Raw genomic sequence first — 26,785 nt, 5'->3', positions numbered from 1 at the left:
GAATGGCATCCGGCCAAGCCCGACGCGGCGCCTCCGCAGCCGGGTGGACGGAGACAGGAGTTCTGCTGAGCCGAGCTTCCGAGCTGCAGTGCGTGCAAAGGACTCCTCATCGACTCGGACATTAGGCAAATAATTTAATGACACAGAACACCAGAACTTCTCTAAACACAGAGTTTCAAGTTACTGTATTTTTGTCTGGAGTACAGCTCTGAAATGGCACAAATTAGACGCAAATCCTGAACCGTGAGCTACACAGAATGACGAATAACCCCCCTGACTTCCCTGGCCTCGCCCCCACTCCCCTTCCCCGGCTCAGGCCGGCTCCGTGGGAGACGTGTAGTCAACCCTCCAAGGGAGGACACGGGGGTCTGCTGCCCACGGCGCTGAGACAGGCCCCCGGCAGGGGGACGTGGGCCCGGAGCCATCTGCTTCCTGCTGGAAGCCGGTCTCGTTTCCCACTTTGCCTCATTTCTAGCCTGTTTGGACAGAGAACCGCTCAGGTGGCCAGAGAAGAGCAGCCCGTCGTCCCCAAGCTCCGACGCCCGTGGGCACCAGAGGGACGAGGGTTTTTCCTTGTGTTAGCACACACATATGGCGTAGCTCAATCAAAGTCACTGTTCTTGTCTCGTTGCTTAGAAAGTCACACCACATCTCCCGTCATCACTACAATTCGCTGATGGCCAGCGCCAAATGTTCGAGGCCGCACACTGTGGGAAGCACGATGAAGGAGTTACGGACCCCAAGAGAGACTTGAGAGGGGGTCAGCCTTGACGGGACTCTCGGGGGTGCGCACGCGCTACGTCTGGTCTGGTTCTGAGGGGAGGACTCCACCCACGCGCACTGCCACCCTGCCGCCACCAGACAGGGGGCAAGGGCTTCTCTTGGCTTTGGCACTTGGCTCCCTGGGAGGGTTTCCAGTTGGTGGAGGCAGCAAGTGAGTGATCCAAAGGGGCCCGACGGAATGCTCTGGAATCCCACCCAGGCCAGGACCCAGAGACAGAAGCTCAGGGCTGGTGTTGGCCACAAGGTCTTCACAAAGCTAAGGGGGCAGCGTGGCCCCCTCCCCCCAGGCCCTTCCTTAACCCAGAGCTGGGCCGAGGAGAAGCTCTTTGGGGAGAAGGAAGCCGGCCCAGGTGAAGGCCACGGGGCTCCCGCAGGCCTGATGCTCGGGCCATAGCCAGCAGCGTGTCAGAGAGGAGAAGGGGGCCCCACCCAGAAAGTGAACGGCATGGTTTCAACAGCAGCGTGTCTCGGGGAAATCCCGGATGCCTGCTCTGAAACTTGAACCAGAAACATGGAAGCCGCGTCAGCCTGCACGTATAATATACCTTCGCCTCTTTGACATCTAGCTGGCTATTTGGTTTTGAAGCACCACGGGAACCCTTTTTAAAACTGGAACCACTGGGCAGAGAGCATATGGTAAGCGGATGTTAAGAGGGACCCTACACCTAGGAGGGGTAATCACGGGTAAGCATCTTCACGGAGCGCGGCTACCTCTGGGGCTTCCTGTGTGATCTGAGATTAACCGGGAAACAAAATTGTGCCTCGTCCACGACACAGAGCATCCAAACTGCGTGTGTGTGTGTGTGTGTGTGTGTGTGCGCGCATCCAATTGTGCGAAATCGCCGACAGCGCGGTGCTTATCTTTTCGGGTTAGGTACGGAGGGCCAGAGGCTCACCCTGTAGGTTCTGCTGCGGACAAGAGCAGCAACTTTTCCATTTCGGTACAGTTACGGGCAGAAATTAAAGGATGTAAAACAGAGGTCCTTCCGTGAAGTGTAACATTGAGGGTGGAGGAACGGAAGACAACAACAGAATGCTCTGAAACCAAAACAATTGCACGTTGGTCTTGTACTCCAGGCGGCCCTGAGATGAACTGCAGTCCTTGAAGGCCTGGCCTCGGGGCTGGCCCGCCGGGACGCTTCAGTCTGCCTCGAACTGGCTCATCATCAGCTTCCTGCTGTACTCGTAGGCCAGGAACAGCGCCCCGTTGGCCGGGAACGCTCGGATCATGGTGGGCTTCAGTCCGGAGTACAAGGCCAGTACTCCTAGGAGACAAAAGAGTGGGCCAACGCTGAGACCCCCTCCCTTGGAGATGCCCCCTCCCTTGGAGATGCCCCCTTCCTTGGAGATGCCCCCTCCCTTGGAGATGCCCCCTCCCTTGGAGATGCCCCTCGAAGCCGCAGAGCGTGTTTGTAGAGTGCCAAGTCCATACAGTGGCGTCAAAGACTGACACATGGTGAAAGGGCTTGTGTCCACATTTCTCTGGGCTGACGGGATGGAACGGGCCACAGGAGACCGGACAGTGTCAGCTCAGGAAGCATGCCCCCATCCCGGCTTCTCCCACGAGGCACACGACCCGCGGGAAGAGCACCCTGAAGTCAGAGACCGTTTCTAGGGTCAGCCTTGCCCCAGGTGGTTACGGAGCTCCCATCAGACACGGGAAGGGGAAGAGCTCTGCAAAACTATGAAGTAAATGTAAATTTAAAGAAGGGTTACTGCAATATTAGTGATGTGCAAGATGTCTGTACTCTACTTGGGACGCAAATCGAACAGTTTCTGCCCACTCTTACTATGCTCTCTCTTTCAAAACCAAGGCAGAAGAGTTCACAGCCCTTCGCTCACTAGTAGCATAAAACTGACTTATATGAATAGTAGGTAGAAAATCCTCATCCTCCCACCTGACTCTACAAACTGATAGAAAGTCACCCTCAGAAGGTGCTTAGCGAGTTTTTAATCCCAGCAGTCTCAGGACTGAGGATGCTGCACGTTCTTGCAGACCCCTCAGTGGTTCACTCAGGGCCGTCCTCTGAAAAGACCCAGGCGACACAGAACGAGTGCTGCTAACTTCAGCACCTCTGTCCCCTGAAACAGAGTCTGGATTTTACTAAGTCCCTCCAGCCTCTTTAAAACAAAGAATCCTCGCAGGTGCCTGGCCCAGGGGTTAGGAGTAAGAACTTCACCCACTCTCAAGAATGATAAGAGCAAGCTAAAGGAAGGGGGTTGGGAACCAGCCCACAGACGGTGCCAGAAAAGGCACAGAGACAGGGCCTGGAGTGGCGCTATGCCTCTGCGCCCGGCAGCCACACCACCCATCGCCGCGTACCCGCGCCCTCGGGGCCAGCAGCGGACTCACCTTCGTTTCTCATGATGCTGACGCAGGTTCCAACAAACCCCGCCTGTTTTCCAGACATGGACAGAACCTGAATCCTAGACTTAATGCAATCCACCGGGTAAACAGCGAGCCAGAGGCAGATGCCACCCACTCCACCGCTCAACATCAGAGGGACGGGGCCTAGAGAAGAACACGGGCAAACAGCTGGTGAGGCCCGGCCGGAGGTCGGGGCAGCGGCTGCAGCCAGGTGCAGATACTGCACCTGGCCAGTGCTGGGGAGCACAGTTCTCGCAGGCGCCTGTCAGGGCTCAAAGAGCGCACGCCCCATGCGGTGTGGTGGGCTGGTCGGCCCCGCGTCTTGCCAGGACGGGAAGCCCTAGGGAGGGTCGCCTATGGGCTGGTCGCCGTGGCACGGTGGCCCTCTGGCCCCTAGCAATGGCAATGCCCTCCCAGGAGGAATGCCGCTGAGACCACTGAAATACAGGTCTCTGTCCCATGATCTCACTCTGAAGTAGCTTGATATTTTCAAGCCCAACAGCCCCGACGCTTCCTTTACCAGGAAAAACCCCAGTTGTCTCATTAAACGTGACAGTTAAACCTGGGAGCTCGACTCGCCCCCGAGTAGGTTAAGAAAAAAGCGATCACCTGTGTGCGAGCCAGACCTCGCTAGCGGTGTCCAGCAGCGAAACAGAACAAAGCTGGAGAGGACAGTAAGAGTCCACTGCTCTCAAAACACTAGTAAGATTTATTACCACGTTTTAAGCTTATTGCAAGATGATTTATAAGTGATGCCCCCATTTACGGCTGCTTTCCCATAGGGAACAGAATTTCTGTCGTTCCTCGCCCCTGAAATGGAGCCGGAACATATTAACGGATGTTATTCCAGCACAGAAGTTCAGGACACGCGGCTTCAGCGGGTCCTGAGACAATGACGCAGCCCAGGGCCGTCCAGCCAACGCCAGCTCCAGCGCCACCCAGAGGAAGGCGCCTGCAATTGCCAGGGCCACGTGGCTGCTCAGGGTCGGAAAACCCCAGCGCCAGGGGGGACGCACAGAACCGGAACCCCAGCGACCACACCGCGGGAAAGCGGACCCCGGCACACCCACCGCGAGCGCGTTACCTAGTTCATCCTTTGATCTCCCTGATGCAAAAAACGATCGACTCAGCTCATAGCCGCCGAAAAAGAAGAAATAGCCCGGTACTTCTCGGAGTAAAGTGCTTGAGAGTCCATGGTAGAAGCCCAAGGGGCCGTCCTTCCTGAGGATGCTCTTCACGACAGACCAGACTGTGCTGGGAGGAGGCAGGGGGAGAGAGCATTGAAGACAGCCAGGTGCTCCAGGCGCCCCAGGCACCCCAGGTACCCCGGCAGCAAGCCGGGTCCAGCTGCGGGGAGGACGCAGCTGACCTTATGACGCAGAGGCACCGGAATGCTGGGAACCGAAGGCTTCTGTGGGAAGGACATACCCAGGGAAGCATAGGTACAAACATTTCCTAACAAGATGTATCACCTGGGCTAATTCTATAGGAGGGAAATCTTATTAAAACGGTTAACACGTTTTTAGAAGACCTATGATCAACCATGTAAAAGAGCTAATACCCATTTTTTTTGACAGTGAATAAGTGCAATTACAATACAATAAAGAGTATCCAGATGCAGCAAAAATAAATGGTACTCTGCTGGCCCAGCCCCTTAGGTAGCAAATGCCCAAATGGTAATGGGGAAAAAAGGACTTGAAGAGAACTATGCTTAGGAGGGTTTTCACGGGTTTTCAGAACTTGGGCTCTGAAGGGTGGGGGTGGGGGATGGTTAAAGGAAGTTACCACCAGGATCCAGGCTGACCAGCCTGAACACCCATGTGAACCCTGGGAATGAGCACCAAAGAGTCACCTCCGGGTCCAGATAGCTCTTGTGAAGGCTCAGCTCTCGGTACCAAAGCTGCCAGCCATGTGCCTCCCAACATGGCTGGGGGGTGGGGGGTCATGCCTTATACATGCAGGCTGAAAGGAGTATAACTCCCAGCTTCTCCACTTCTGGGGTATCACAGGTCTGTCTGTCGGGTAGGGTGGGGGGGTTCAACATCACAGACAGTCCGTTCAGGAAATTGTCCTTCATCTGGTGGGGAAAATGTTTTGGAAACATCGTAGTTTGTAGTAGATACATCTGCTCTTCTGTCTACTACTTAATTTTAGTACAATACGAAATGACAAAACACTCAGCACGCTAAGGCAGCAGGACCCACTGCCGGGGCCCAGGGGCGCTCACTCACTTCTGGCTGCTGGCGATCTTCCCCGACGTCTCCATCTCAAACATGGTCTGCAGCCGGCACTTCACCAGCTCCGTGGGGCAGAGCACCAGCGCGGCGAACGCAGAGGCGAAGGAGCCGGCGGCGGCATTCTGCAGGTCGCTGAAAGCACAAGCACAGGAGCGCGCGAGTGAGAGGCGAGAGACACAGGGTGCCACCTGAGGACCCCGCACCCCTGCGAGGTGGACGGCGACACACCAGTTTCCATGTGGGGGACAGTCCCGTGCCTGAAGTCGCACCGCTGCCTAGTGGCAACTCGAGGATTCACGCCTGGGCCTGCCAGACCGTAAGACCGGCACTCTGTGTATGGGTCACAGGGCTGTGGACTGAATGTGTGCGTGTCTCCCGACCCCAGAGTCCTATGTCGAAGCCTTAGCCCCACTGTGACGGTGTGTGAATGGGGGGCTTCAGGGAGGTGATTGGGGTTAGATGAGGTCAGAGGGTGGAGGTCAGAACCCCTAACAGAACGGACCAGAGAGCAGCTGGCTCGCACCCTCCCTCTGCAGGCCAGGGAGAGGGCCCTCCCCGCACACTGCACCGGCCCGCACCTTCCTCCTGGGCTTTCCAGCCTCCAGACAGACGTGTGAGGAGCAACTGTTTGTTGTTTCAGCCAGCGAGGCAGCTGCGTTTAGTTACGGCAGCCAGAGCTGAGACACACAGGGACACCACACGGAGACACCACACGGGGACACCACATGGAGAGGAGGGAGGACAGAGCCAGTCCCACTGCCCCGACACACGCACACCATCAGTACTGCGTGCTTCGGTCATGTATTCGCCACCGAGCTGGAGACGCAGCTGGGTCCTGGGGCCAAAATCCAACTGGGCAGACACGGACTGGAACTGCCCCAGATGAAAATCCAGGGTAAATTTTTAACCAAAAAGTTGCTTGCTCCAAAAAGATCCCAAGTTCGGCTGATGACCTCCGGGCCCCGGCAACACAGGGCCCAGGGGAGAGGGCGAAGCCCGCGTGAGTCAGTGAGCCCGCCGGCTGCAGGTAAAACGGCAAAGCTGGGCGTGGGTGCAAACGGAGGCGTGGACTCGCACACACACACACACACACACAGAAGCGTTCGCCTCCTCGGCCCGCGTCCGTCAGCACCACCAGCCAGTCTCCGGTGGACTGTGACCGGGAATCCCATAGAGTTCAAGACTGGTGGGGAAGGGGACAGTCTAAGAAACAAACTGTGGGGAAGACATCTCTGAAAGCTTCTGGAGGCAGAAAAGACCCTTTCTGCCCCGAGACAGTGCTTCTCGTGATGGCACCCCTGGCATGGGGGCAAATGACCCTTGGGGGGGCAGGAAGGACAGAGCTGCCTGCCCCCAGCAGGACTGTGGCTCTGTGACACTCCCCCCTTAAATGCCAGCATCCTGCTGTTGCTGGACCAGCCCCAGTGTCAGATTTCTGCATGCCCTGGGGAGGGGCCCCCTCAGCTCACTGCCCCAGACACAGAGATGCCCTTGCGATGTTTCTGCAGGCGGCGAGCCAAACCTTCACATGCCCACCACACTCAGGTGTCCTGAAGCTACAATAAATTGATAGTTACACAGACTGTGGTCAAACCTCAGGGTCAAATCAAGGGCTACCTCCTGTCTGGGGCCCGGATATCTGATCCCCGGGGGGCTTGGCCTCCGTGCCTCACCCGGGTGCACGGCAGGAGTCGGTTCCCGGAAGGCAGCCTCCATGTGGCCTTCTCGCAGGAGGAAGACACTGCCTGGGGCCTGGCCTTCCTCTGATCCAGAGAACGGGACGTGAGACCGTTTCCAGAGGACGGCCGGGGGCACGGCTGGGCTCAGACTCAGCCCTCCGGGTGTGGGAACTGCCCTCCACTCACGCCATTCCTCCCCACTCCGTTCCCGCTTCCCCCCGGTTGGCAAAACCAAAGCCTCAGATGATTTCCGCCGTCTTTCGGCTAGCCTGCAGACCCACGCTCGGGGGCCCTTGGTCCCGGTGTCAGCCTGCTGACGAGCAGCTGTCTACCGGGGTCTTTAATCGGGGTGTGCCAAGTTTGCAGGAACAGGGGGCGTGGTCAGTGGAGCCGCCCATCCCATCTCAGACGCAGGCGTGGCTCTGGCGCCTGCGTGACCGCAAGGCCAGACCCGATCTGCGGGGACTCGGGCGTTCTAAGGAGCACCCTCATCTCCCGGGGCACAGAGGCAGGTCCGTGGGCGTTTAGAGCCGGAATTGAAATGGCGATAGGGGTAGGATGGGATTTTGTAAGAATCGACTGTTTGTCACCGGTTCAGCAAACGTGTTCCGGAACAGTCCTGCCCTGGAAGGTCAAGCACCCCATCCAGTCAAAGGTCAAAGGAGAGAACAGCCCTGGCCGCAGCGCGGGAACCAAGAGCCGCCCAGAGTTCACATCACGGCGCTCCTGCAGGCATTCCCAGCAGCCCCTCACGGGCATTCCCGCCTTCCACTACTCTGTACCCCAATCTGTCCCCTGGACCTGACCCCTGGAGACCACCCCCGGGCCCCAGCTGCAGGTTGAGGGGGAGACTGCCCGGCGGGGTGAGGGGGGCTTGGAGGATGCGGGCTGGAGCCCCGGCTCTCGGGCCCCTCGCCCCATTGGAGCTCTGGAGACACGGAGGCAGCATTTCCCTGACAGGGGACAAGCCGGCTCTGATCTGCAAGGTGACAAGGAAGACTCCGAGTCCAAACCAGAATCGGGGGCTGGTGTAGGCCAAGGGCGGGAGGGGGTGCCTTTACTGCAGGGCTGCCCCAGAATCCCCTGGGCCTGGTCTATCCCGAGTGGGAGGAGCTGCAGTCACAACGGGCTCTGCCTGTCAGTCTGGTGCGCCTTCTACTGCCTTCCTCACCTCCTCTCTTCTTCCTGACCCCTCTGTGCCAGCCCCTCTATGCCAAACGGCCCCAGGGTCCGGGCTCAGGCCGCCTCCGCCCGCCTCCGCCCGCCTCCGCCCCCCTGCACTGAGAGTCTCCCCAAAGGAGCTCACCCCGCCCCGAGCCTTTAGAGAACAGGTTCCATCCACTGAGACAGACCTCCCGCCTGTAAACTCGGCCGTCTGTGGGCCCCCAGGCGCCTCTGAGAGAACATTTCTGCAGCAAAAGAACCTGCTTTAGTCACATGGGCCCCGCAGTTGCAATGGGATTTCAGATTCCTACCCAGACCACCAGGATGCCTGCCCTCTGCAGCCACGAGGCTAACATAACAGTTCTGAGTTATTTCAAACACATCCGTGTTCAAAGGAGGCACGGTGCAGCGTCCCGGAGGGCTCTGAATCCTTTTTGGGGTCTGTGTATAATTTAGTGACCAGGGTGCCAGGACGCAAGCCAGAGCCCGATGTCTGGGGCAGGCTTGGCCACAGATGCTTCCCCTGTATTTTCCCCGATGCTTCTGACCCTTCCTGCGAGTCTGCGTTTCTCCTCAGACCCATCTGGGTCAGGCAGGCAACCTCTTCCAAGCCTCTCCATTTGGCCGACAAAGTAGCACCTAAAGCTCGGGCCGCATGCGGCATCCATGGCTTTTGTCCAGCACATCTGCCCACAAGAGACGCAGCTGCACCGTCAGCATCCGAAAAGCGTCCTCCCACAGCAGGCCAGCCCCCGCCCCCCGGGGGGGGGGCACTCCCTCTGCACAGAGGGCACGCCCTCCTCCAGTGTGAGGCAAGTGTGCGTTCAGATGCAGCCCCGCGGCATTCATCGTCAGAAAGAAAGGGTTTTGTTTTTCCCCCCAAAAGGAAACACTCTTCTCCACTACGTTTTACGTGGCTTCCGCAACACACGGAGTGAGGGCCCGCGTCCCCAACTCACCTGAGCTTGGCCTGCTTGTCCAGGCCCGCCACCTTCCGCACCGCCTGCTGGCAGAAGCCGTAGCAGAGGAAGAGCACCGAGTTCTCAGCGATGTTGGCGATGAGCGCGGGGCCGGTCCCCTTGTAGAAGCCGCGGAAGCCCACCTGGGAGTAGGTCTTCAGGCAGCAGTCGGTGAGGCCCCGGTACAGGTTGGGAAATGTTTGCATCTTCACCTTCATGGTGTCGAAGGGCTGCCCGGTCAGCACGCACGCCGTGCCCCCTGCAAACGGGACGGGGGTCTTCTGTAGTGTGTGTCTGCGGCCGTGTGGGGGCGCCGCTCGATGCCCCGTGGAGATGGGGGGCCAGGCAACCTGCCCCGGCACAGAGCTCTGCTTCAGCTCATTCTCACCTCCTGTCCCCCACAACCTGCTAACCCACCCAGTAGACAACCTACGTGCCTGCCCCGCCGCCCCCACCCCCCAGCCCCAAAGGAGCCCCACGGTAGAGGGGCGTGTGCGTGCTCCCCAGGCAAGGCCACCGCATACAAAGGGGCAGCCCGTGTTCGGCAGCACTGGCAAGGGGGTCAGAGGGGTCGGGGCTTGAAGCCTGGCTGGGCTGTGGGGTCCTCGCCAAGTGACGGAACTTCGCGGCCTCAGCTCCTAGTCGGGGTCGTGCAAGGACTGAATATAGCAACGGAGGGGAAGGCTCAACACAGGGCCCGCCACTGCGGTTCCTGCGTGAGCCCCTATCAAAGGCCGGGGAGGGAAGTCGGGGGAGGGTCCATCCCTTCTCTTTGCCTACTGCCTCCTGGTGCTGACGGCTATCGGGACAGTAACAGAGGAACCGGCAACAGACGAAGAAAACAGAGTGGCTACTTAACCCCCGAGGAGTTGACTAGCTGGCCATATAGAAAAGCCTCTCTTTGGACTGTGCCAATACATAACTTATACACAGATAAGGAATGAACTTGTAAACAGATAAGGAAATGTATCTTTGCTTAGCAAAAACCGCATATTTACTTGCTTTTGTACGGTAAGACTATTAAATACAGCAAATCTACATTGCATTAGATGCCTTCCAGAGAAAGCCTGCACCTAAGGAAAAGACAGACCTGCAATGACCCTATTCTATCCCCAGGTGCTGGGCGGGGTCTGCCTTTTGGGGGCTGCCACGGGCTAATGTTCCCCCTTCCCTTGGTTCTGCAAGGCCACGGAGTCTCGGCTGTCCCCTGGCTGTGCCAGGAGCCATAACCGCTGGATGAGGTTACTAAAGCCCAGTCAAATCGAAGAGCAGGGTACATGACGTATTTCAGAAACAGACGCACAGGCACAGACAACAGTGTGAAGGGTTACTGAGGGGAGACGGAGGGGGAGGCCGGCGAGGGTGAAGGAGGTCGGACATGTGGCCATGGCAGGAGACCAGACTGTGGGCGGTGAGCGTGCAGGGCAGCGTGCAGATGAAGTTTGTAGAATCACACGCCTGAAACCTCTATGATGTTACTGACCAAGGCCATCCCAGCACGTTTCTTGGAAATTTAAGAAGTCCAATTTCGTAATTTCAACATTATACCCAGTGACTCCAACTCAGTTGTGGAAGGCGGAGATAGGGGAGGGGCTGCTAGGAATAATCCCCAGTTAATTATCAGCACAGAAATGGGTGTTTCCAAAGAGCCGGAAGCTGTTTGATCTCTTCTTTGAAGCAATCACAAGGATGGTCTTCGTGGTCTTCTCTGAGCTACTGTTTGTGTCTTGCAGGAGAGCGGTAATACATTTCTGCTCTGTCTTTTCAAATTATCCCCAATTCTGAACTGGCGGGATGTAATTTACTAACACATTGCTATTATTAGGGTTATTCTCTCCCAGGGGCTGGTGGGCCGGAATAAAATACTACTCTACTTCTGTCAAGATACTTAAATTATTCTGAAAGAAGAGGTGAAGGTCAGAATTTGTAAAGTCGGTACATAGTTTAGATCACTTAGATGCAGATACACTGAAGAAATCCTTTAATTTGGAGCATTACTATTCTAACTGGAAGTTTTCCCTACTTTTAACACAATCCTCTCAAATAGTTCAGACATGAACATGCATATTGGTTACTACGTTTCTGTAAGAGTTACGTTTCTAACAGGAAGAAGGTAGGAGGCTAATGAATTTTCAAATGCTGGCTATAATTCGCTCCTTCCTTCCAGGGAGGTAAGCTGATTTCACAGGTAATCGACCACACACAAAGGAGACTGCCCAGGCACTCCCTGTGCCCCGCTTCCAGCGGGTGAGGACTATTCTGACCCGCAGCACCAACCCCTGGGAGCCAGCAGGGCCTCAGTACCCACCAGTTAAGGAAGCTATGAGTCATTTGCAGGAATTAACTACTTCTCCGCTTGCGTGGAGCTCAGACCTCTGATCACCTCGTGTCCCGACCCACATGGAAACAGCCTCTGCCTTCTCCCCAGCGGTCAGGGCTGGCCCTGCATTTGATTCTGCCGGACCGGCACTCAAACCGGGCCGCACTCTACACCCCGCCGGGCTCGTTGCCATGGATTTTCTGTCCTTGGTGTAGTCTCATCAGGAAGTGACAAGGTGCTCAAGAAATCTACTGGGCGTGGACGGTGTCGGTGGGGAAGGACAGCTCACAGGGCAGGTGGAGCTGAAGATTGGGAAGCCAACCTTCATCCAGAATTACCTGGTGTGCCTGCAGAGGGGCGAGAAGCTCAACCCTGTCTGGAGGCAGTCAACAAACATTGAGCTGAGCAACACAGAGAGCTGTGCCGTGTTCCAAGCACTCCCCTCGAAGGAGGCTTTTGCTTTGTTCCTCACGGTGGCACTGGAGAGGACACACTTCAGCGACCTCAAATGCCACGTTCCCCAACGGCGCCGGTTACAGTAAACGTGGCACCCTGCAGGGGGGCAGCCACGGCAGGGAGGGTGCATTTTAGCGGTCTTCACCGACGGCAGGGCTGCCACGGGCTTCCGCTGGGTGCAGTCGGTGGGACCTCTGAGATGCAGGCTGCCTCAGTCCGGTCAGGATCCAGTTACCCATCTTCCCCAGCCCCTTCCCCATCCTCACTGCCTGGGGCTCCCCAGCCTCTCCTGCACTCTCCCCTACAGTGGCTGCAGACGCTCAGGGACGGTTCCCCCTAGAGGAACCGCTTCCCGGTAGGTGAGCGGGACTAAAACTGCTTGGTGGAGAGGTCTGCTTAAAAGGAAAAGGAGAGACACAGAAGAACCCATGGATCTTGCACCCACGTCACCTCGGGCCTCAGGTGGTCCATACTAACCCTGTCCTCGGGTGGGCTGTGACTGCAAAACCCTCGGGGGGCCCCCTGCCCCGGGCCAGCAGGGAAATCCCAAGGCCTACTGGCTTCCTCGTGCAAGGAGCTGGGGCAACGAAGGCTCCAAACTAACCGCCCTCTGGGGCTGCTGTCGGCCCCTTAAGTTGTAGTAAGACCAAGGGGACGACAAAACCTGTCAAGGCACGCAGCAGCCTGGGTCTCCGCCTGCTGTTCGCCCATCAAGCTGTGCGAACTTGAACAAATGCACCTGGGCCTCTTTTCTGCGTGTTCTCTGCCATCCCTGCCAGCTCATCCTGTGAGGACTGAGACCCCTCCCTGGGGGAGGGGTGGGGGGTGGGGACGGCCGCTTCCAGCCGCACTGCGCACAGAGGGCGCTCTAGGTCCCCACCGGGAACTCCTCTGCTCAGGGCCCGCGGGCCCCTCCGCAGGGAACACAGACCACTCCCCGAGGAGCCTGGTGTTCTGGGAAGTCGGACCACCTGGGGCAGTGCTGCCGCGAGCAGGGGGAGCCTGTGTCTCCAGGGCAGGACACAGGGACCAGGAAAAGGCCACGTCGGCTGGGAGGAGGGCCCCGCACGCGTTCACAGTACTGCAGAGGGCAGTCACCGCGCCTTCCGCGCCCCACGCCCAACAGCGCGGCTGCAATCCACAGCTTTAAGATGCGCCGTAACTTACCCCGGTGGGGCAGACACCACCCTGGGAAAAGGTGGCTTTTCAGCTCTATCACAGCAGATCTGACATCTCTGATAGACTGAAGGGCACTTGGTTCCAAAAGCTGGGAGCCTCCCATGCAGTGAAATGTCCGCCGACCGCAGAGACCGAATGGTCCCACGGTTTTAGGGACCCGCAGGCAATGGGGTGGGGCGCGGGGCCTGAGGGGCTGCAGCTGGAGAACCCGTCACAGCAGGGTGAGGGGCTGGCGGCGTACAGCAGGCAAAGGCTGGGGGGCGGAAACCAGGACCCCTTAGCTTCCCCTGCTCCTTAGGAGGGACACGCCTGTGGTCTCCGACTGGGAGCCGGCGCCTGCGCCCTGCACTCCTGATAAGCCTCCGCAAGGTGCTATCTCTAGCCTTCCGCGTTGGCTGGCCTTGGCCGACCTTCCGTTCATGGGAAAATACATTTTTCCCCTCTGAACCCCAATTCCTTTTGTACAATGAAGCCAATGACAGGATGAGAGTAGGTGGCTGTCGGCATGCACTTGCTCGGCTGGGCCACAAGGTCCCACCGCCTAAGGGGACAGTGGAGAGCCCACCCCCGTGGGGCGGGAGCTACAACCCACGACAGGAATCGGTGCGGGGGTGGGGTGGGAGGCAAGGGCAAACCAAGGTCTTCATCCCCGAAGGCTGAGCATTGGAGTGTTCCCCAGCCCCGATGGGACACAGGAATCTGGAGAACAAGTTACCAGCCACCCACTTCCCATGCTGTCCTCCGCCTCAGACGGAGCAAAGGTCCTCTTTCTCAAGAGTGGCTTGTCTGTCACAAGCTGCACCTGGGAGCAGTTACCTGTGCCCCGTGGGGCCAAAGTCTGGGCTTGGGGCCTGGGCCACCGTTCCCTGGCCAGTCCTAGGGCCTCGCATTAATCACCTTCCGGGGCTTCCCGACCCAGTGAACGGCAGTCTCATCTACCAAAGACACTTCTCAAGGGCGTCCCCCTTGCTTTCCCTGACAGTAGTAAGGGGAGTACCGGGATTCCCGGGAGGGATGGCACAGTGTTATTTTTACACAGTAAGGGCTCTGAAGACTGCCGGGCTTGGAGGAGAACCCGCCCCTGCGTGTCCCAGCCATGTGACACCGTGTGATAAAGGCCAAGGGACCTCCGCTCTGAGGTGCAACATTTTCCAGCTGTGAACTGGGGACCCTCCCGCCCTGCACCCTGACTCACACAGTTTGGACACAGTGGGAACTGCTCTGCCTTCTGCTGTGCTCAGAACTCCGTATCACACCTCCGTTTCAATAGCCTCGTGCTGAGTTAAGGCGTATTGACTTGGGGGTGAAAAGGCGATATCCGCACTGCGCGTCCCTCCGTCTCACGTGTAGCGAGCACTGGAGGCAGAGGATGGAGTTTTCCCTGGGCTTACCTGCCGCCCCGGCGGTGAGGTCGATGGTCGCTTGGATGGCAGGGTTGGACTTCATGTTTGCCCCCTCCTCTGCTGGGCTCCGTCGCAGGCAACTCCCCGAAGCTTATGACAGCCACCTCATGTCCCTGGGGGGAGGCAAGAGTTCACCATCAGACAGGCCTCTGCAGCCTGCCAGTCTCCGGGCCTGCCGCCTGGGCACTGGATCTGAACTTGGGGGCGCTGAGACCTCAGCTCCACTGCGGAGCTCCAAAGGGGGCGGGCTCAAGATGCCAGCGCGGCTCCTGATTGGTCTGCCTCTTTAACCCTCCCACCACCTCCTCACCAACAGCCCCCAGGCCAAAAACCTTCCTTGAGTATCAATGCTGCAGCCCCTGGGGCGAGGACTTCATTCCGACCATCCCCAAACCCTTGGAAACAAACCCAGCCAGACGTCCTAAGCCACATCCGACGAGCTTTTCAGAGGCCTGAGTGGAACCGTGGTTCCAGCAGCCTCGCTGGGAACGCGGACAGGGCCAGCGCTGGGTCCGCTAGAGAAGGCCACAGAACAGCTGGCGGGGAGAAACAACCGGAGGCTACCAGTGGCACAGGCCTGGGTCTGAGGGCCTGCCGTCTCTGCCACCAGCAGGGTGGCCCCGTGGGCCCCTAGAGCTGGGAGTCCTCCTCTATACAATGGTGAATAATGAAAGTATTGTTGTAATGCCGGAGCAATCACAAATAGCCCCGGGGGAAAGATGTGATAATGAACCGTGACCATCACAAGTTCTTAGAACAACTGCAAAGCACCACACCAAACTCCGGTTGTGGTCACCACAGTCCCCGCCATTCTCCGCCCCCCCCCCCCCCCCCCCCCCCCCCCCCCCCCGGTCCCCCGAGCTTCTCCGCCATCACGTGCACATGATCACCTGGGCACCTTGTTGGAGGGCAGGCTGGCTGACGGGCTCAGGTGACACCAGAAATGCTGCCGGTCTTCACGAGCCGATACAGCCTGACCCCCCCCCCCCCCACACACACACACTGTGAGAAGCAGCTCCCGCCCCACTGCGGCCCATATTTGCTTGGTAAGAACCACCTGGGGCACCTGTTACATCTCTAAATAATTGGGTCCTTTCCTGGAGACCCTGATTCAGTGCAAACACTAGAGCCTCCTCCTCTACCTTTGGATGAAAATCAACGACCTCTGAGGCATGGGCTTCACAGAGACTACAACAAGGTGGGGGGGTCATTAACATAGAGCACAGGCGCAAACACAAGGGCCGTGCACTGAATCCGGCCCTCCACCTTGTTTTATCTGCCCGACACCTTGTTTCTGCCCAGCGGCAGCTATGAGCTCTCAATTAACTGTAAGGAGTGGTTGCATCTATACAGTCCTAAAATGACATTCGACCCTCTGAAGTTAACCGCCAGGCTGCTGTGGCCCCCAGTGAGAATGAGTTTGGCACCCCTGACATACAGTATTCAAGTAACCAATCCAGCAACCAGTTCTGCGTGGTTTCCAGACTGTGTAAGCGGCTTATCTGTGCACCACAAGGGACAGTTTTTATTCCTCATCGCACTGAAGACCCGTGTGAGTCTTTCAGGAAGGGTGGGTGGGTGGGTGGGCCCAGCGCCACCCTGGGATGAACTCTGACGTCTCCTGGACGTCAGCAGAAAACCACTGTAGCTGCCAAACGTTTTTTTAACCGCCCAAAGAAGGTTGCCAATGACCAGACATCAAGAATCTAAATTTCCTTAAAAAAAAAAATTAAAACCAGAACCACCCAGAACCCAGTACTTGAGTGCTTAAAGCAACCACGTTCAAAACCCAAGACAAGGATCTCACGTGATGGACAGGCCCAGAGCGGCAGTGCCAGTTGCTGGGGTGGCCGCCATCCGGGGTCTGGAGAAGGGTATCGAGGTCCTAATCTAATGTACCCTTTTTCCAGGTGGAAAAATTGAGGCCAGAGGAGGATAGATGGTGGTTGTGCATCACAGGGGAGACACACAAACAGGACACAGCCGGTGTGGCCTCTCAGGGCCTTCGTTCCTTTTGGAATGGAAATTTCTTTCTTAGCAGGGCACAGCAGATCCTACAATGCCATTGGGGTGAGCTCAACCCCTTTAGGTGAGCCGAGCCTACACACGTCAAATCCTACAACTTACTGGGAGAGTCAGCAGTGATGGGAACTAACACACTAACTCACCAAGTTTGGGCTATTGGTTCAAATAATGCGCAGCTCGGGATTGAGGGAGACAATTGGCCTGGGGGATTCGTCAGCCTTCAGTACCACCGGGAATATAAAAACCGAACCCTTTCAGCGTCCCTTTATCCCCCCTTACAACAACACCAGGGTCCACTTCAGGAGAAACAGCAGCGCTGACAACACGGCTCAGTGGTTCCCTAGGGAAATGAGTTTCTCTAAAGGGAGAATCCGAGGAGGCCGCGTTCTGCAGCAAGGTTCCACCTCCAGGGGAAACCCGGCCCAGGAGACGGCCGCCCTCCAGCAGCGACTGGAGCGGGAGCCCAAGGGCGCCGGGACGCACACCCGCCTCGCCGCTAGGCAGCCAACGTGGCACTCCTGTCTGCGAGCCTCGACATCCTCGTCCGCACGAGGGGCAGCTTAAGGACACGACTTCCAACTTTGTCTGCCCAGCTCTGAACGCTGGCGAGCTCTGCCCTGCAACCTGCCAGAGTCTCCCATTCATAAGCGCCTCGGTGCGCCCCAGTGATCGGGCACAGAGGGCGCGGAGCTCCGAGGCCACGGGACACGACCTGGGGCAAAGGAGGGCAGCGCTGGCCGGCGGGCGACTCCTGCGGGAAGGGGGCGCGCACCGCGATACAGCCTCCCTCCGCCCGCGGGTCCCCGGGCACGTGTGCTGTGCACTGTCGCCTCCCTGGCTGCCCCGGAAGGTCGCACCGCCGGGGAATGGAGGCCCGCCTGTCCCCGCTCCCGGCCGGCTCCCTGCTGTCCCTGCTGCCCGCCCGCCCGCGCGCGCACGCCAGGCCGGGGCTGCGCTCACCGCTGCGCCACGGGGCCGCGTCCTGCTTGGGCTCCGGCCTCCTGCGGTCGCCTTGGCCTCGGCGCCTGGGGGTGGCAGCTCCACCCCGACGTGGGCCGGGGCCGGCCCCGCCCCGCCCCCCGCAAGGGACTGCCCCAGGCTGGCGGCCCGCGGGGCGCGGAGCCCGGAGCCCGGGGCGGGCGGGGCGGGCGGGGCGGGAGGGCTGAGCCCGCTCAGGAAGCGGAAGTGGGAGCCGTGCGGTGGCGGGGGCACGGGGGGGGGGCGGGGGGCCGTCCCCGGGATTCCCGGGGGCCCTGCGGGAGGCTCCCCTGTAGCAGACCGAAGGGCCGGGGCTGGCGTCCGGGTTAGGAGGACGACAGAAGTCCTTAGACCGGTTCACCTTGCTGGGGCCCGGGGCTCACAGGCTTTATTTAAGTTATAACCGCGTGCGCAGGTACTGGAAAAGAAGTGATGAAAAATAAATTCGCTATTGCCGGTAAAAAAAAAATTTAATTTAAAAACATCCCCAAACAGTGCCCATTCTGCCTTGCCCAAGGAAATCCTTTTCCACTGATGAAAACTGTAACCCGAGCAAGCCCCTCTGATCTTGCAGGCTGTTTCAATGGCTCTCTGGAAGTTCATTACAGAGCGCGACCGAAGGAATCCGCGGTACACCTGGTGTACAGCAATGTTCCCCAGGGCCTTAGGGCACAGCTAACGCCTACTCACTGTCCTGTAACACGGAGTCACCGCCTGGGACTGCTTTAGTTCTGGCTTCGTTCGTACTTAGGGTTTTCTGCCTTAAAACGCGGCATCGTTTCCTTTGACAGCTTTCTGCCCTGTCTGCGTGTGGTGCTGGACCACTGCCGATGTAATAAAGTGGTTTCTGGTGCAGGCCAGTGACTTAAATACTTGGCCTGCAGCACAACCGAAGGGCACCCTCGTGAGAAACGGGGGGCTCACATCAAAACAGCCTAAGACTGTCCTCCCAAGACCAGCGCTGGGGAACCCAAGCTCCTGGAACAATGTGGAATCACAGAAACCAGCCAGGGAGTTCCGAGGACTTGCCCAGAGCTGCGTGTAACACAGCTAGTGGGAGGCAGGCCCGGGCGCGTAACCTCCCTGTCCCAGCGTCCTGGAGGACACGACCTGGCCTGCTGGCTTTGGCAAACTGGGGATGTGAGGCCCACAGGAAAGCTTCTTGAGGTGGATAGACCCGGCTCTGCCACGGACTGGGAGGAGCTCTGCACTTGGAGCCCGGAGGCTTTCATAAACATCTCCGTGTGACCTTTAGTGAGCCGAGTAACCTTTGAAAGCCCTAGTTATCACCGAGGGCATCTCCTTCAAACCTCCTGCTCCTGCTCCTGCGGCTGTGACTCACACTCACCAGGGGCTGCCCAAGACCTCTGAGATCGCTGTTGGTGCCCCTGCTGGGCCGTTTTCCTCCCGCACTTTGCCTGCCTCCTTTTAGACCCATTCTCTTCTACCCTCACAAGGGCTGTTCCACACCATCATCACTTCCCCAAGACTTCTACGTTTCTTCTCTTCCTCACCTTTCCTTTAGCTTCAATTTATTCTGTAAGAAGCAAGCAGGAAAACTTCCTGCAAAACTTTAACCCCTATTCTACAGAGTTGCCTTTTTTTTAGGGGGAGGAGGGGAAGCGAGGGAGAAAGAGAGGGGGAAACATTCATATCAGAGGGAAACATCCATTGCTTGCTTCTCATATGCTCCCCGACCTGGGACTGAACCTGCAGTCCAGGCATGTGCCCTGACTGGGGATCGAACCAGTGACCTATGGCTTTGTGAGACAAGGCCCAACCCACTGAGCCACACCGGTCAGGGCCTCTGCTTTCAGTTCTGCTTGCTCTCCCGTGAGGGATGCTGGTGAAGAAGCAAGCTCAGAGGGGTGAAGCCACTGGCCCAGTGTTGTACAGGTACTAAGGGAAGCGTTGGCTCATCCAAGTTCTGTCCTCTTCCAGGTCTTGTTCTAGTTGTTCAACCAAGTTCATGTTCTTAGCCACTGCACTATACAGTAATACCGCCCAGAAGGCTTCCTCTTAAAAAGCAAGAAGGTCATGGGAACTAGAAGTTCTGACTCCTGGACGAGACCTTCCTCCATACCGTTTTATAAAACCACCTCAGCAGCTTCACACCCCTCACAGTGGTGGCTCTCTCCTTCGGGAATAGGGACACACGGGTACAGGTGCCTAAAGGCTTACCCTCTCGCAAGGACTCAGATAACAAATTGGTTGGCACTGTGAAAGTGTCCGTGCAAACTGTGGCCTCAGGGCCATCCCCCAGGAATCTGATATCCTCTCGAGAATGGAGTTTTAGAGTAATCACTGCTTTCCATGTGCATAGGTCAAATAGTATTTCGGTCACACAGCTGGCAAGTCAATGCCCTGACCTGTTGGCTCCAGGTAGCTGTTTGCTGCACTCGGAATTGCGCCACCCAGGGTCATCGATCGGTGCAGCCGGCTGTGATGAAGGGGCAGGTGTGACGTAGGTCAGAAGTAAGGGGGCAGAGTGGCTACATGGAAGACAGAGCCTTCGCTCTTGCAACAGAATTTCACAACGCCCTGGTTAATGATACTAAGAGGGGACCTAACTTCACCCCTGGAAGGGTTTGGCCCTGACACCAGGTGGATGTGTCTTAACAAAGTATTGATTGGAATTACAAATAATTAAAAAACATAAATTATCCCTGATTCAAGGGTGCTTTTAATTAATGAAAGGGGAGGAGAGATACTTCGATTACACAATTTTAACTCCCATCAACTATTCTTGGCAGCCAATGTAACTTTCCTTGACGACTCCCTCCAATCCTTCTCTGGAGCCAGAGCTTGTATTGTCTTAGAATAAACAGAGATCTGGATGTCTGTCTGTGGGAAATAAGGAGGTACTTTGTGTCCCATGGAAGAGTTGGAAGGACAGTGTTTGAAAGGGGGGCAATTTCTGTTCGGTTTCCAGCTTCCTTGAGAAATAATTGACATAGCTCACTGTATCCAGTTAAAGGCATAGAGCGTGAAGGTTTGATTTATATACTTTGTGGAATGATCACCGCAGTGGGTTCAGCTAACTGCCATCTGTTCACACAGATACAATCAAAATAAAAAACGGAAAACACCTTTTCCCCTTGTGAAAGGTTCTTTGGACGCACTCTTAGAACAGCTTTCTTCCATGTTATACAGCGGTGTTGGCTACAGCCGTCATGTTGTGCATGACATCGCTAGCATTCACTTATCTCGCACCTGAAGTCGGTACCTTTTGACTACCTTATTTATTTATTCATTTATTTAGCCCAGTGATAGAGGTGGGGTGGGGCTCAGGGTCTGCGGCATGAGTGGCGGCTCAGCAGGGAGGTCCTGGCCTGATTCCCCGTCTCCCAGCGCCCAGCCCTGCAGGTCTGGAAAAGTCTGGAAGAGAACAGTAACGAGGCGTGGAGGTAGCGAGCTGTGTGCGCACTTAGGAAACTGGGCTGCACCAGCAATGTTGACTATGGCTGGGCTTGAGAGTTACATGTGGAGATTAGTTTTACCCTGTTATTACTTCTTAGCATCTTAATGGCTGCCTGGTTATATTCTTAAAGGTCCAGTTTAGTAGGTTTGGAGAGGGGCCTGGGTATTTGTATTTTTATGAGGTTTCATAAAAAAATTATCATGCGTATGTTGCTCTGTGTTCTTGGACACTCAGCCATACACAAACATTTAAAAAGTGCTACTGGAAAGGCGATCAGTCTGAGCAAGCACAGACTGATGTATGTAGAGAACCGCTTCGTAGGGCGTGGACATGCAGCTCAGCACCCACATGGAAAACCAGTGGGGAGCGAGTCAGGACATAGGACCACGCCCACAGAGAGGGTTTCCCGTGGGGAATCAGGCCTGCATTGCACCCAGACTGCTGTGAGACTTGCTTCTGCTAAAACTCCCGCACCCTGGACTGAGGCAGCAAGGGCCTACTGCAGCTTCCTAAAGTCTGAGCTAAACCTGCCAGGGATGGAGTGTGACCGGTCCAACCACTTTCCCCTGGTCTGCAACCTCCTTCTCTTTGGAGTAATCAGCAGCATTCTTTCCTTTGTCATCTGTAATAGGCAGGCAGTCCCCTGCATGAACCTGTGTACAGTAAATGAGGACCGTCCTCCATGTAATGTGCCCAGAGAAGCCATAAAGGCCTGGCCAGGCGGGGACTGGGCCCTCTGGCCCTCTCGCCCTCTCTCTCTCAGAGAGTGGCCATGCTGTCCCTTTTTCTCCACAGGACTTCTGTTGTCCGTGTGCATTTGTTCACGAGCAGCCACAACACACACGGATCCTGCCGGCCAGGATCCGCCACAGATGTAATCAGTAAATAAAATACAAAAACAAAGGATGTGTCCATTCTTTGGAAGGCCCAGTATATTTGAGAGCCTAGAGATTAGCACAAGCACTGGAGACGGGTGCCCGGGGGGAAATCCCAGCACCTCTTCTTCCTGCCGGTGGAGCAGGGCGAGTCTTCGGGACTGAGAATGAAGGGGAAGGTCTGTCCTGCCAAGGGATGCTCCGAGCACCATCCCCGCTGTGACCCGCCACCTTCAGTGTCTCTGTGTCACAGCAGCTATTTTAATGCTGCCACCTCTACGCATCACATGCTAACCCTCTTCTTATAATAGGATTCTTTCTCTCTCACTGTGCATGGAATGCTAAAACACAGCATTCCCTCCATCCCCAAACGAAGATTCAATAGGAAACATTTCTATTCCAAGCTTTGTGCTACATATACACTGAGAATTTGGAGGTAAAAAGCAAAGCCTGATTATGCAAGTAGCTCACACTGCAGGGAGGGAAGACAGTCCACTGAGAGTTACAGAGGCACATTCAGGGTGTTGCGGGGCAACAGGGAAAGGGCACACGACCCAGCCCAGAAAACCAAGAAGGGCATCCGGAAGGGGTGATGGCTGTGTCTCCTAGCAGGAGAAGGAGTTTTCAAAGGAGGGAACCAACCTTACAATTGCAAGGAGAGAAAGCAGTGTGGCAAAGTCAGGCACACGGCAATGATTCAGTGTGGGACAGCAGGTGAAAGAGAGAAGGTTAGCAAAGGAGCAAGGCTGATCTGCAGGGGGAGGGGGGCACAGGCCCTCCTGAGAGTACTGACTTAATCCAGAGGGTGGGAGAGGGAGCCATTGAATGAAGGAGACAGTCTTTGAGATATAACAAAATTAATTCATTCACTAATGCAGGTAGGAGAAAACAAAAACTTGTGCAATAGCACCACCTAATGGAATACAAAAGAAAAACCTTGACTTGCCAACCTGTTAGATTGTTAAAAGCAAAACAGTACGTGAAGATCTCAATACATTAAATGTCCAGGCAAAGAAAGAATCCGTCAAGAGCAATAAATAAAACAACCAAGGTAACAAGGGAGTTCGGAAAGAAAATAAAAGATCTCCAGAAAATAAATTTAAAGACATGGAAGATTGTGAATTAAATGGCAGAACATTCAACTTTGCAGCACTGTAAAAAACAACAACTCAGTGATATACAAGAAAACTCAGAAAAGCAGTTTAATGAGCTCAGAAGTAAAATTAACAAACTAAAGGAGGACTTTACCAATGAGATTTAAACTACAGAAAACAAAAATTCTGGAGCTGAAGAACTCAATAAATAAGACAAAGAATGAACTAGCAGGCTTAGGAAACAGAAAAGACCAGGAGGAGAGAGATGGTGATATTGATGATAAAGATCTAGGAATGTAGCCCTGGCTGGTGTAGCTCAGTGGATTGAGTGCGGACTGCGAACCAAAGTGTCGCAGGTTTGATTCCCAGTCAGGGCACATGCCTGGGTTGCAGGCCATGACCCCCAGCAACCGCACATTGATGTTTCTCTCTCTCTCTCTTTCTCCCTCCCTTCCCTCTCTAAAAATAAATAAATAGAGTCTTTTAAAAAAAGACCTAGGAATGTCTCAGTGGAAGAAGAGACAGAATTGAGAGTAAAAGATGAATGAATGAAAGCACTCTGAGAATTATCTATTAAAAAAAGAGCAATATAAGCATATTGGATATATCAGGGAAAAAACAAGAGAGGAAGAAAGGACAAGAGAGCTTGTTTGAACGAATAAGTGGCAAGAACTTCCCAAAACAAAAATACAGAACTGAGACACATATCATATAAAAGAGGAAACAGAGGGGGAAATCACACAATACCACAAAACCTAAAATAGCAGGCAAACGTGAGGCATGGAGACACAGAGCAACCAGAAAGCAAAAAATGAAATGGCTATAGGATGTCCTCATATATCAATAACCACACTGAATGTAAATGGACTAAACTCCCAATCACAAGGCACAGAGTAATGGGATGGATTAAAAATCAACACCCAACTCTACCTTGTTATATAAGGAGACGCATCTCAACTACAGAGACAAACATAGACTCCAAGTAAGGGGACAGAAGATGATATGTCAAGCAAATAGTATCCAGGGAAGAGTGGGTGTGGCCGGGCTTATGTTGGACCAAGAAGATTTCAAGATGCATAAAAGACAAACATTCACATTTTGTAATTATGAAGGCGATAATTCATGAAGAAGACATAACACTTCATATATATATATATATATATTCATCCTGGGAGTGTGTGTGTGTGTGTGTATATAGTTGTATATATGGGTGCATATATACCTAAAAGGAAGAACTGACAAAAATGCAATTATAGCAGGGGAACGAAATACCCCACAGACAGCACTGCATAGGTTACCCAAACAGAAGCAGCCCTAAATGACACCTTAAATCAGACGGACATAACTGATATCTATGGAGCTTTCCATCCCCCAGATGATAGAATTCTTCTCAAGTGCACATGGAACATTCTCCTGGAGAGACCACATGTTGGGATACAAAACTAGTCTCAATAAACATAAGAATACTGAAGTCATACCATGCATAATTTCTTTCTCTGTTTTTTTTTTCCTGAGGAGTCCCAGACCCGCACCAGGCCCCCAGCCCAGGGTTCCTATGCCAAGAAGATAAGTCCCCACAACTTCCAGCTGCAGAAACCAGCAGGGATTGAGTTGGTGGGAGAAAATGCTGGAGCCCCACACAGCTCCTCTTAAAGAACCCACACAGGGACTCACCTACTCAGACTCACTCCCTCTGAGCTCCAGCACCGGGGTAGCAGCTTGAAAGGCACCAGTGGCGTACAGGGAGAAACTGACATGCCTGGCATCAAGGTGAGCAGAGGCCAGTGTCCCTTTGCTAAACCCATGCCCCACAGAGCCAGCACGCTGGTGCCATATCTGAGACTCCATCAACCTGGCTGACACTGTTTGACCCACCTTGGAGACCTCCAGAGACTGTGCCCCACCCAACTTACGGGCCCACCTCAGCTGCTTTTCCATATGAATGGCTGGTCTTGGCCCAAGCTTCACAACTTCCTAAATCCTTTCAACGAAGCAACAGCTGGCCCCAGGGAGCCCCAGGCCCAGCACTAGCAGCAGCAGCCAGCCTAGATTCACAGCTTGGCTTTGCCTGGGAATCTCCAAGCCCAGCACCCATATTTTTCAATCATAATAGTATGAAATTGGAAATTAACTCTAAGAAGAAAGCTGGAAAAACCACAAATATGTGCAGATCAAACAACATCTACTGAACAACGACTGGGTCAGAAAACAAATAAAAGAAGGACTCAAAAGATACATAGAGACAAATGAAAATGACAACCCAACGTATCAAAATTTGGGGGACGCAGTGAAGGCAGTACAAGGAGAGAATTCACAGCATTGCACGCCTACCTCAAGAAGCAAGACAAATCTCAAATAAATAATCTAACATCTCATCATAAAGAACTAGAAAAAGGACAGGTGAAGCCCCCAGGCAGTAGAAGAAAGGAAATAATAAACATTAGAGTGGAATTAGACAAAACAGAGAACAAAAAGACAACAGAAAAAAAACTAATAAAACCAGCTGATTCTTGGAAAAGACCAATAAAACTGACAAAGCTACACTAAGGAAAAACAAGAAAAGACTCAAACAAATAAAATCACAAATAAAAGGGGCCGTACAGTAGAGCAAAGCTGCATTTCGGCCTCCACTTGTGACCCAGTTGAGCACGTGCAGGTCTGTCCCTTCTCACACAGCGGGAGGGCACCTCACAGGGTCTGCGCTGCCCTGGAGTACCGTGGGGCCAGGGTAACTGGGACAGGATCTTCCCCAGAGAAACTGGGAGTTTGAAACGAAAGTGTCAGTGTCCTAGGTCGACATTTTTTAAAAAAACCACAAAACCCTTTTAAGGAATATATAAGAAATCGGAAAAGGACCAAGTAACTATTAAATGTGATTTTCACAAACTCTTTATTATACTGAGGGTGGATTTTCCACTGGCTGTCAAATATCAAACTAAGTATTTCTTGCTAATAATATCCCATGTCTTGATGTGGGTGATGGTTTGAACGTGCCAGTTAGTTAGCTTTGTGGTAATTTGTTACGCACTTTTTCATCTGCAAGTTCAACTTTTCTGTATGTAAGTTATACTTTAAATTAAAAAATAAATAAATAAGACGAAGCACCCCTGAGTATGCTGTGTTTAGCATGGTCGCAAAGGTTCTGTGAGGGCTAATGGGTCTCAGCGAGATCTCAGTGTAAGCCCTGTTTTCAGCATCACAAAAAAAGTTACTACCAGTTTTGATTCTTATTTGAAACTGCAGGGAAAACGTTGATGTCAACCTTCGCCCGCTAGTATGGCAATCTAAGCCCGCGGTCCTCGTGCAACCAGGCATTACTGGCAGGGTTCCCGCTCGGGCATTCCTGACTCGAGACCCTGAATGCATCGCTTCTGGACCACGGCTCACTGAGCCTCCTTGGGGGGCGGGGGGGGGGAGGTGCAGAAAGCCTTTTATCGATCCTTTTATCTCGAAAACCAGTTCTGAAAAACGAAACCTATATCTCATGTTTTGACTCTACCCCAAGAACAGAAACTGAAAAGAAATACTAATGGATCGGGCAGCAGGTCCCATTCGTAATTTTTTTAAACCTCCTTGGTGGCCCTGGATCATTCTGGGGCTAAGATGGGTGTTGTGGACCTTCTCCCCTAGACGCTGCACAGGAGGCTCCGCTCTCCACCTCACGGACCGGCCCCGTCGGCAGCGTCTGCCCAGTGGATCACTACCTCGCTCTGCCGGCTCTCTCGTCCGGGTCCGGCCTCAACCAGCGCAGCCCCGCTGGACGCGGTCCACGGCCACGGCCGATCCTCCGCTAGGCCAGGAATCGCCGGGAGGGGGAGCGCGGCCGGGGCCGGAACGCGGTTCC

The 26,785-nt window shown here is 54.9% G+C and overlaps 1 protein-coding gene and 1 long non-coding RNA gene across 3 annotated transcripts; both read right to left on the bottom strand.

The window, feature by feature from the left end:
* Positions 1-121: 121 nt before the first annotated feature.
* SLC25A15 (solute carrier family 25 member 15) lies at positions 122-17,664 on the bottom strand. Of its 2 annotated transcripts, XM_028526631.2 has the most exons (7): positions 17,534-17,664; positions 14,537-14,661; positions 9,191-9,449; positions 5,383-5,520; positions 4,236-4,405; positions 3,137-3,295; positions 122-2,048 (listed from the first exon to the last, which is right to left on the bottom strand). In XM_028526631.2, exons 2-7 carry the CDS (start codon positions 14,589-14,591, stop codon positions 1,924-1,926), a joined length of 906 nt encoding a protein of 301 aa, XP_028382432.1. In that variant the 5' UTR covers positions 14,592-14,661; positions 17,534-17,664; the 3' UTR covers positions 122-1,923. The 2 variants fall into 2 exon arrangements, with proteins under 2 accessions (XP_028382432.1, XP_028382431.1); XM_028526630.2 differs by lacking the exon at positions 17,534-17,664 and having other exon boundaries at positions 1,434-2,048; positions 14,537-14,822.
* Positions 17,665-25,814: 8,150 nt separating this feature from the next.
* On the bottom strand, positions 25,815-26,765 carry LOC118497303. The gene is made up of 2 exons (XR_004899827.1): positions 26,511-26,765; positions 25,815-26,402 (listed from the first exon to the last, which is right to left on the bottom strand). It is a non-coding gene; the product is annotated as an uncharacterized LOC118497303 (long non-coding RNA).
* Positions 26,766-26,785: the final 20 nt, after the last annotated feature.

This window comes from Phyllostomus discolor, chromosome 11, assembly GCF_004126475.2.
Source record: "Phyllostomus discolor isolate MPI-MPIP mPhyDis1 chromosome 11, mPhyDis1.pri.v3, whole genome shotgun sequence".
Classification (NCBI taxonomy): domain Eukaryota; kingdom Metazoa; phylum Chordata; class Mammalia; order Chiroptera; family Phyllostomidae; genus Phyllostomus; species Phyllostomus discolor.
The sequence above is the reverse complement of the archived record's forward strand: the minus strand, read 5'-3'. Positions and strand labels throughout refer to the sequence as shown.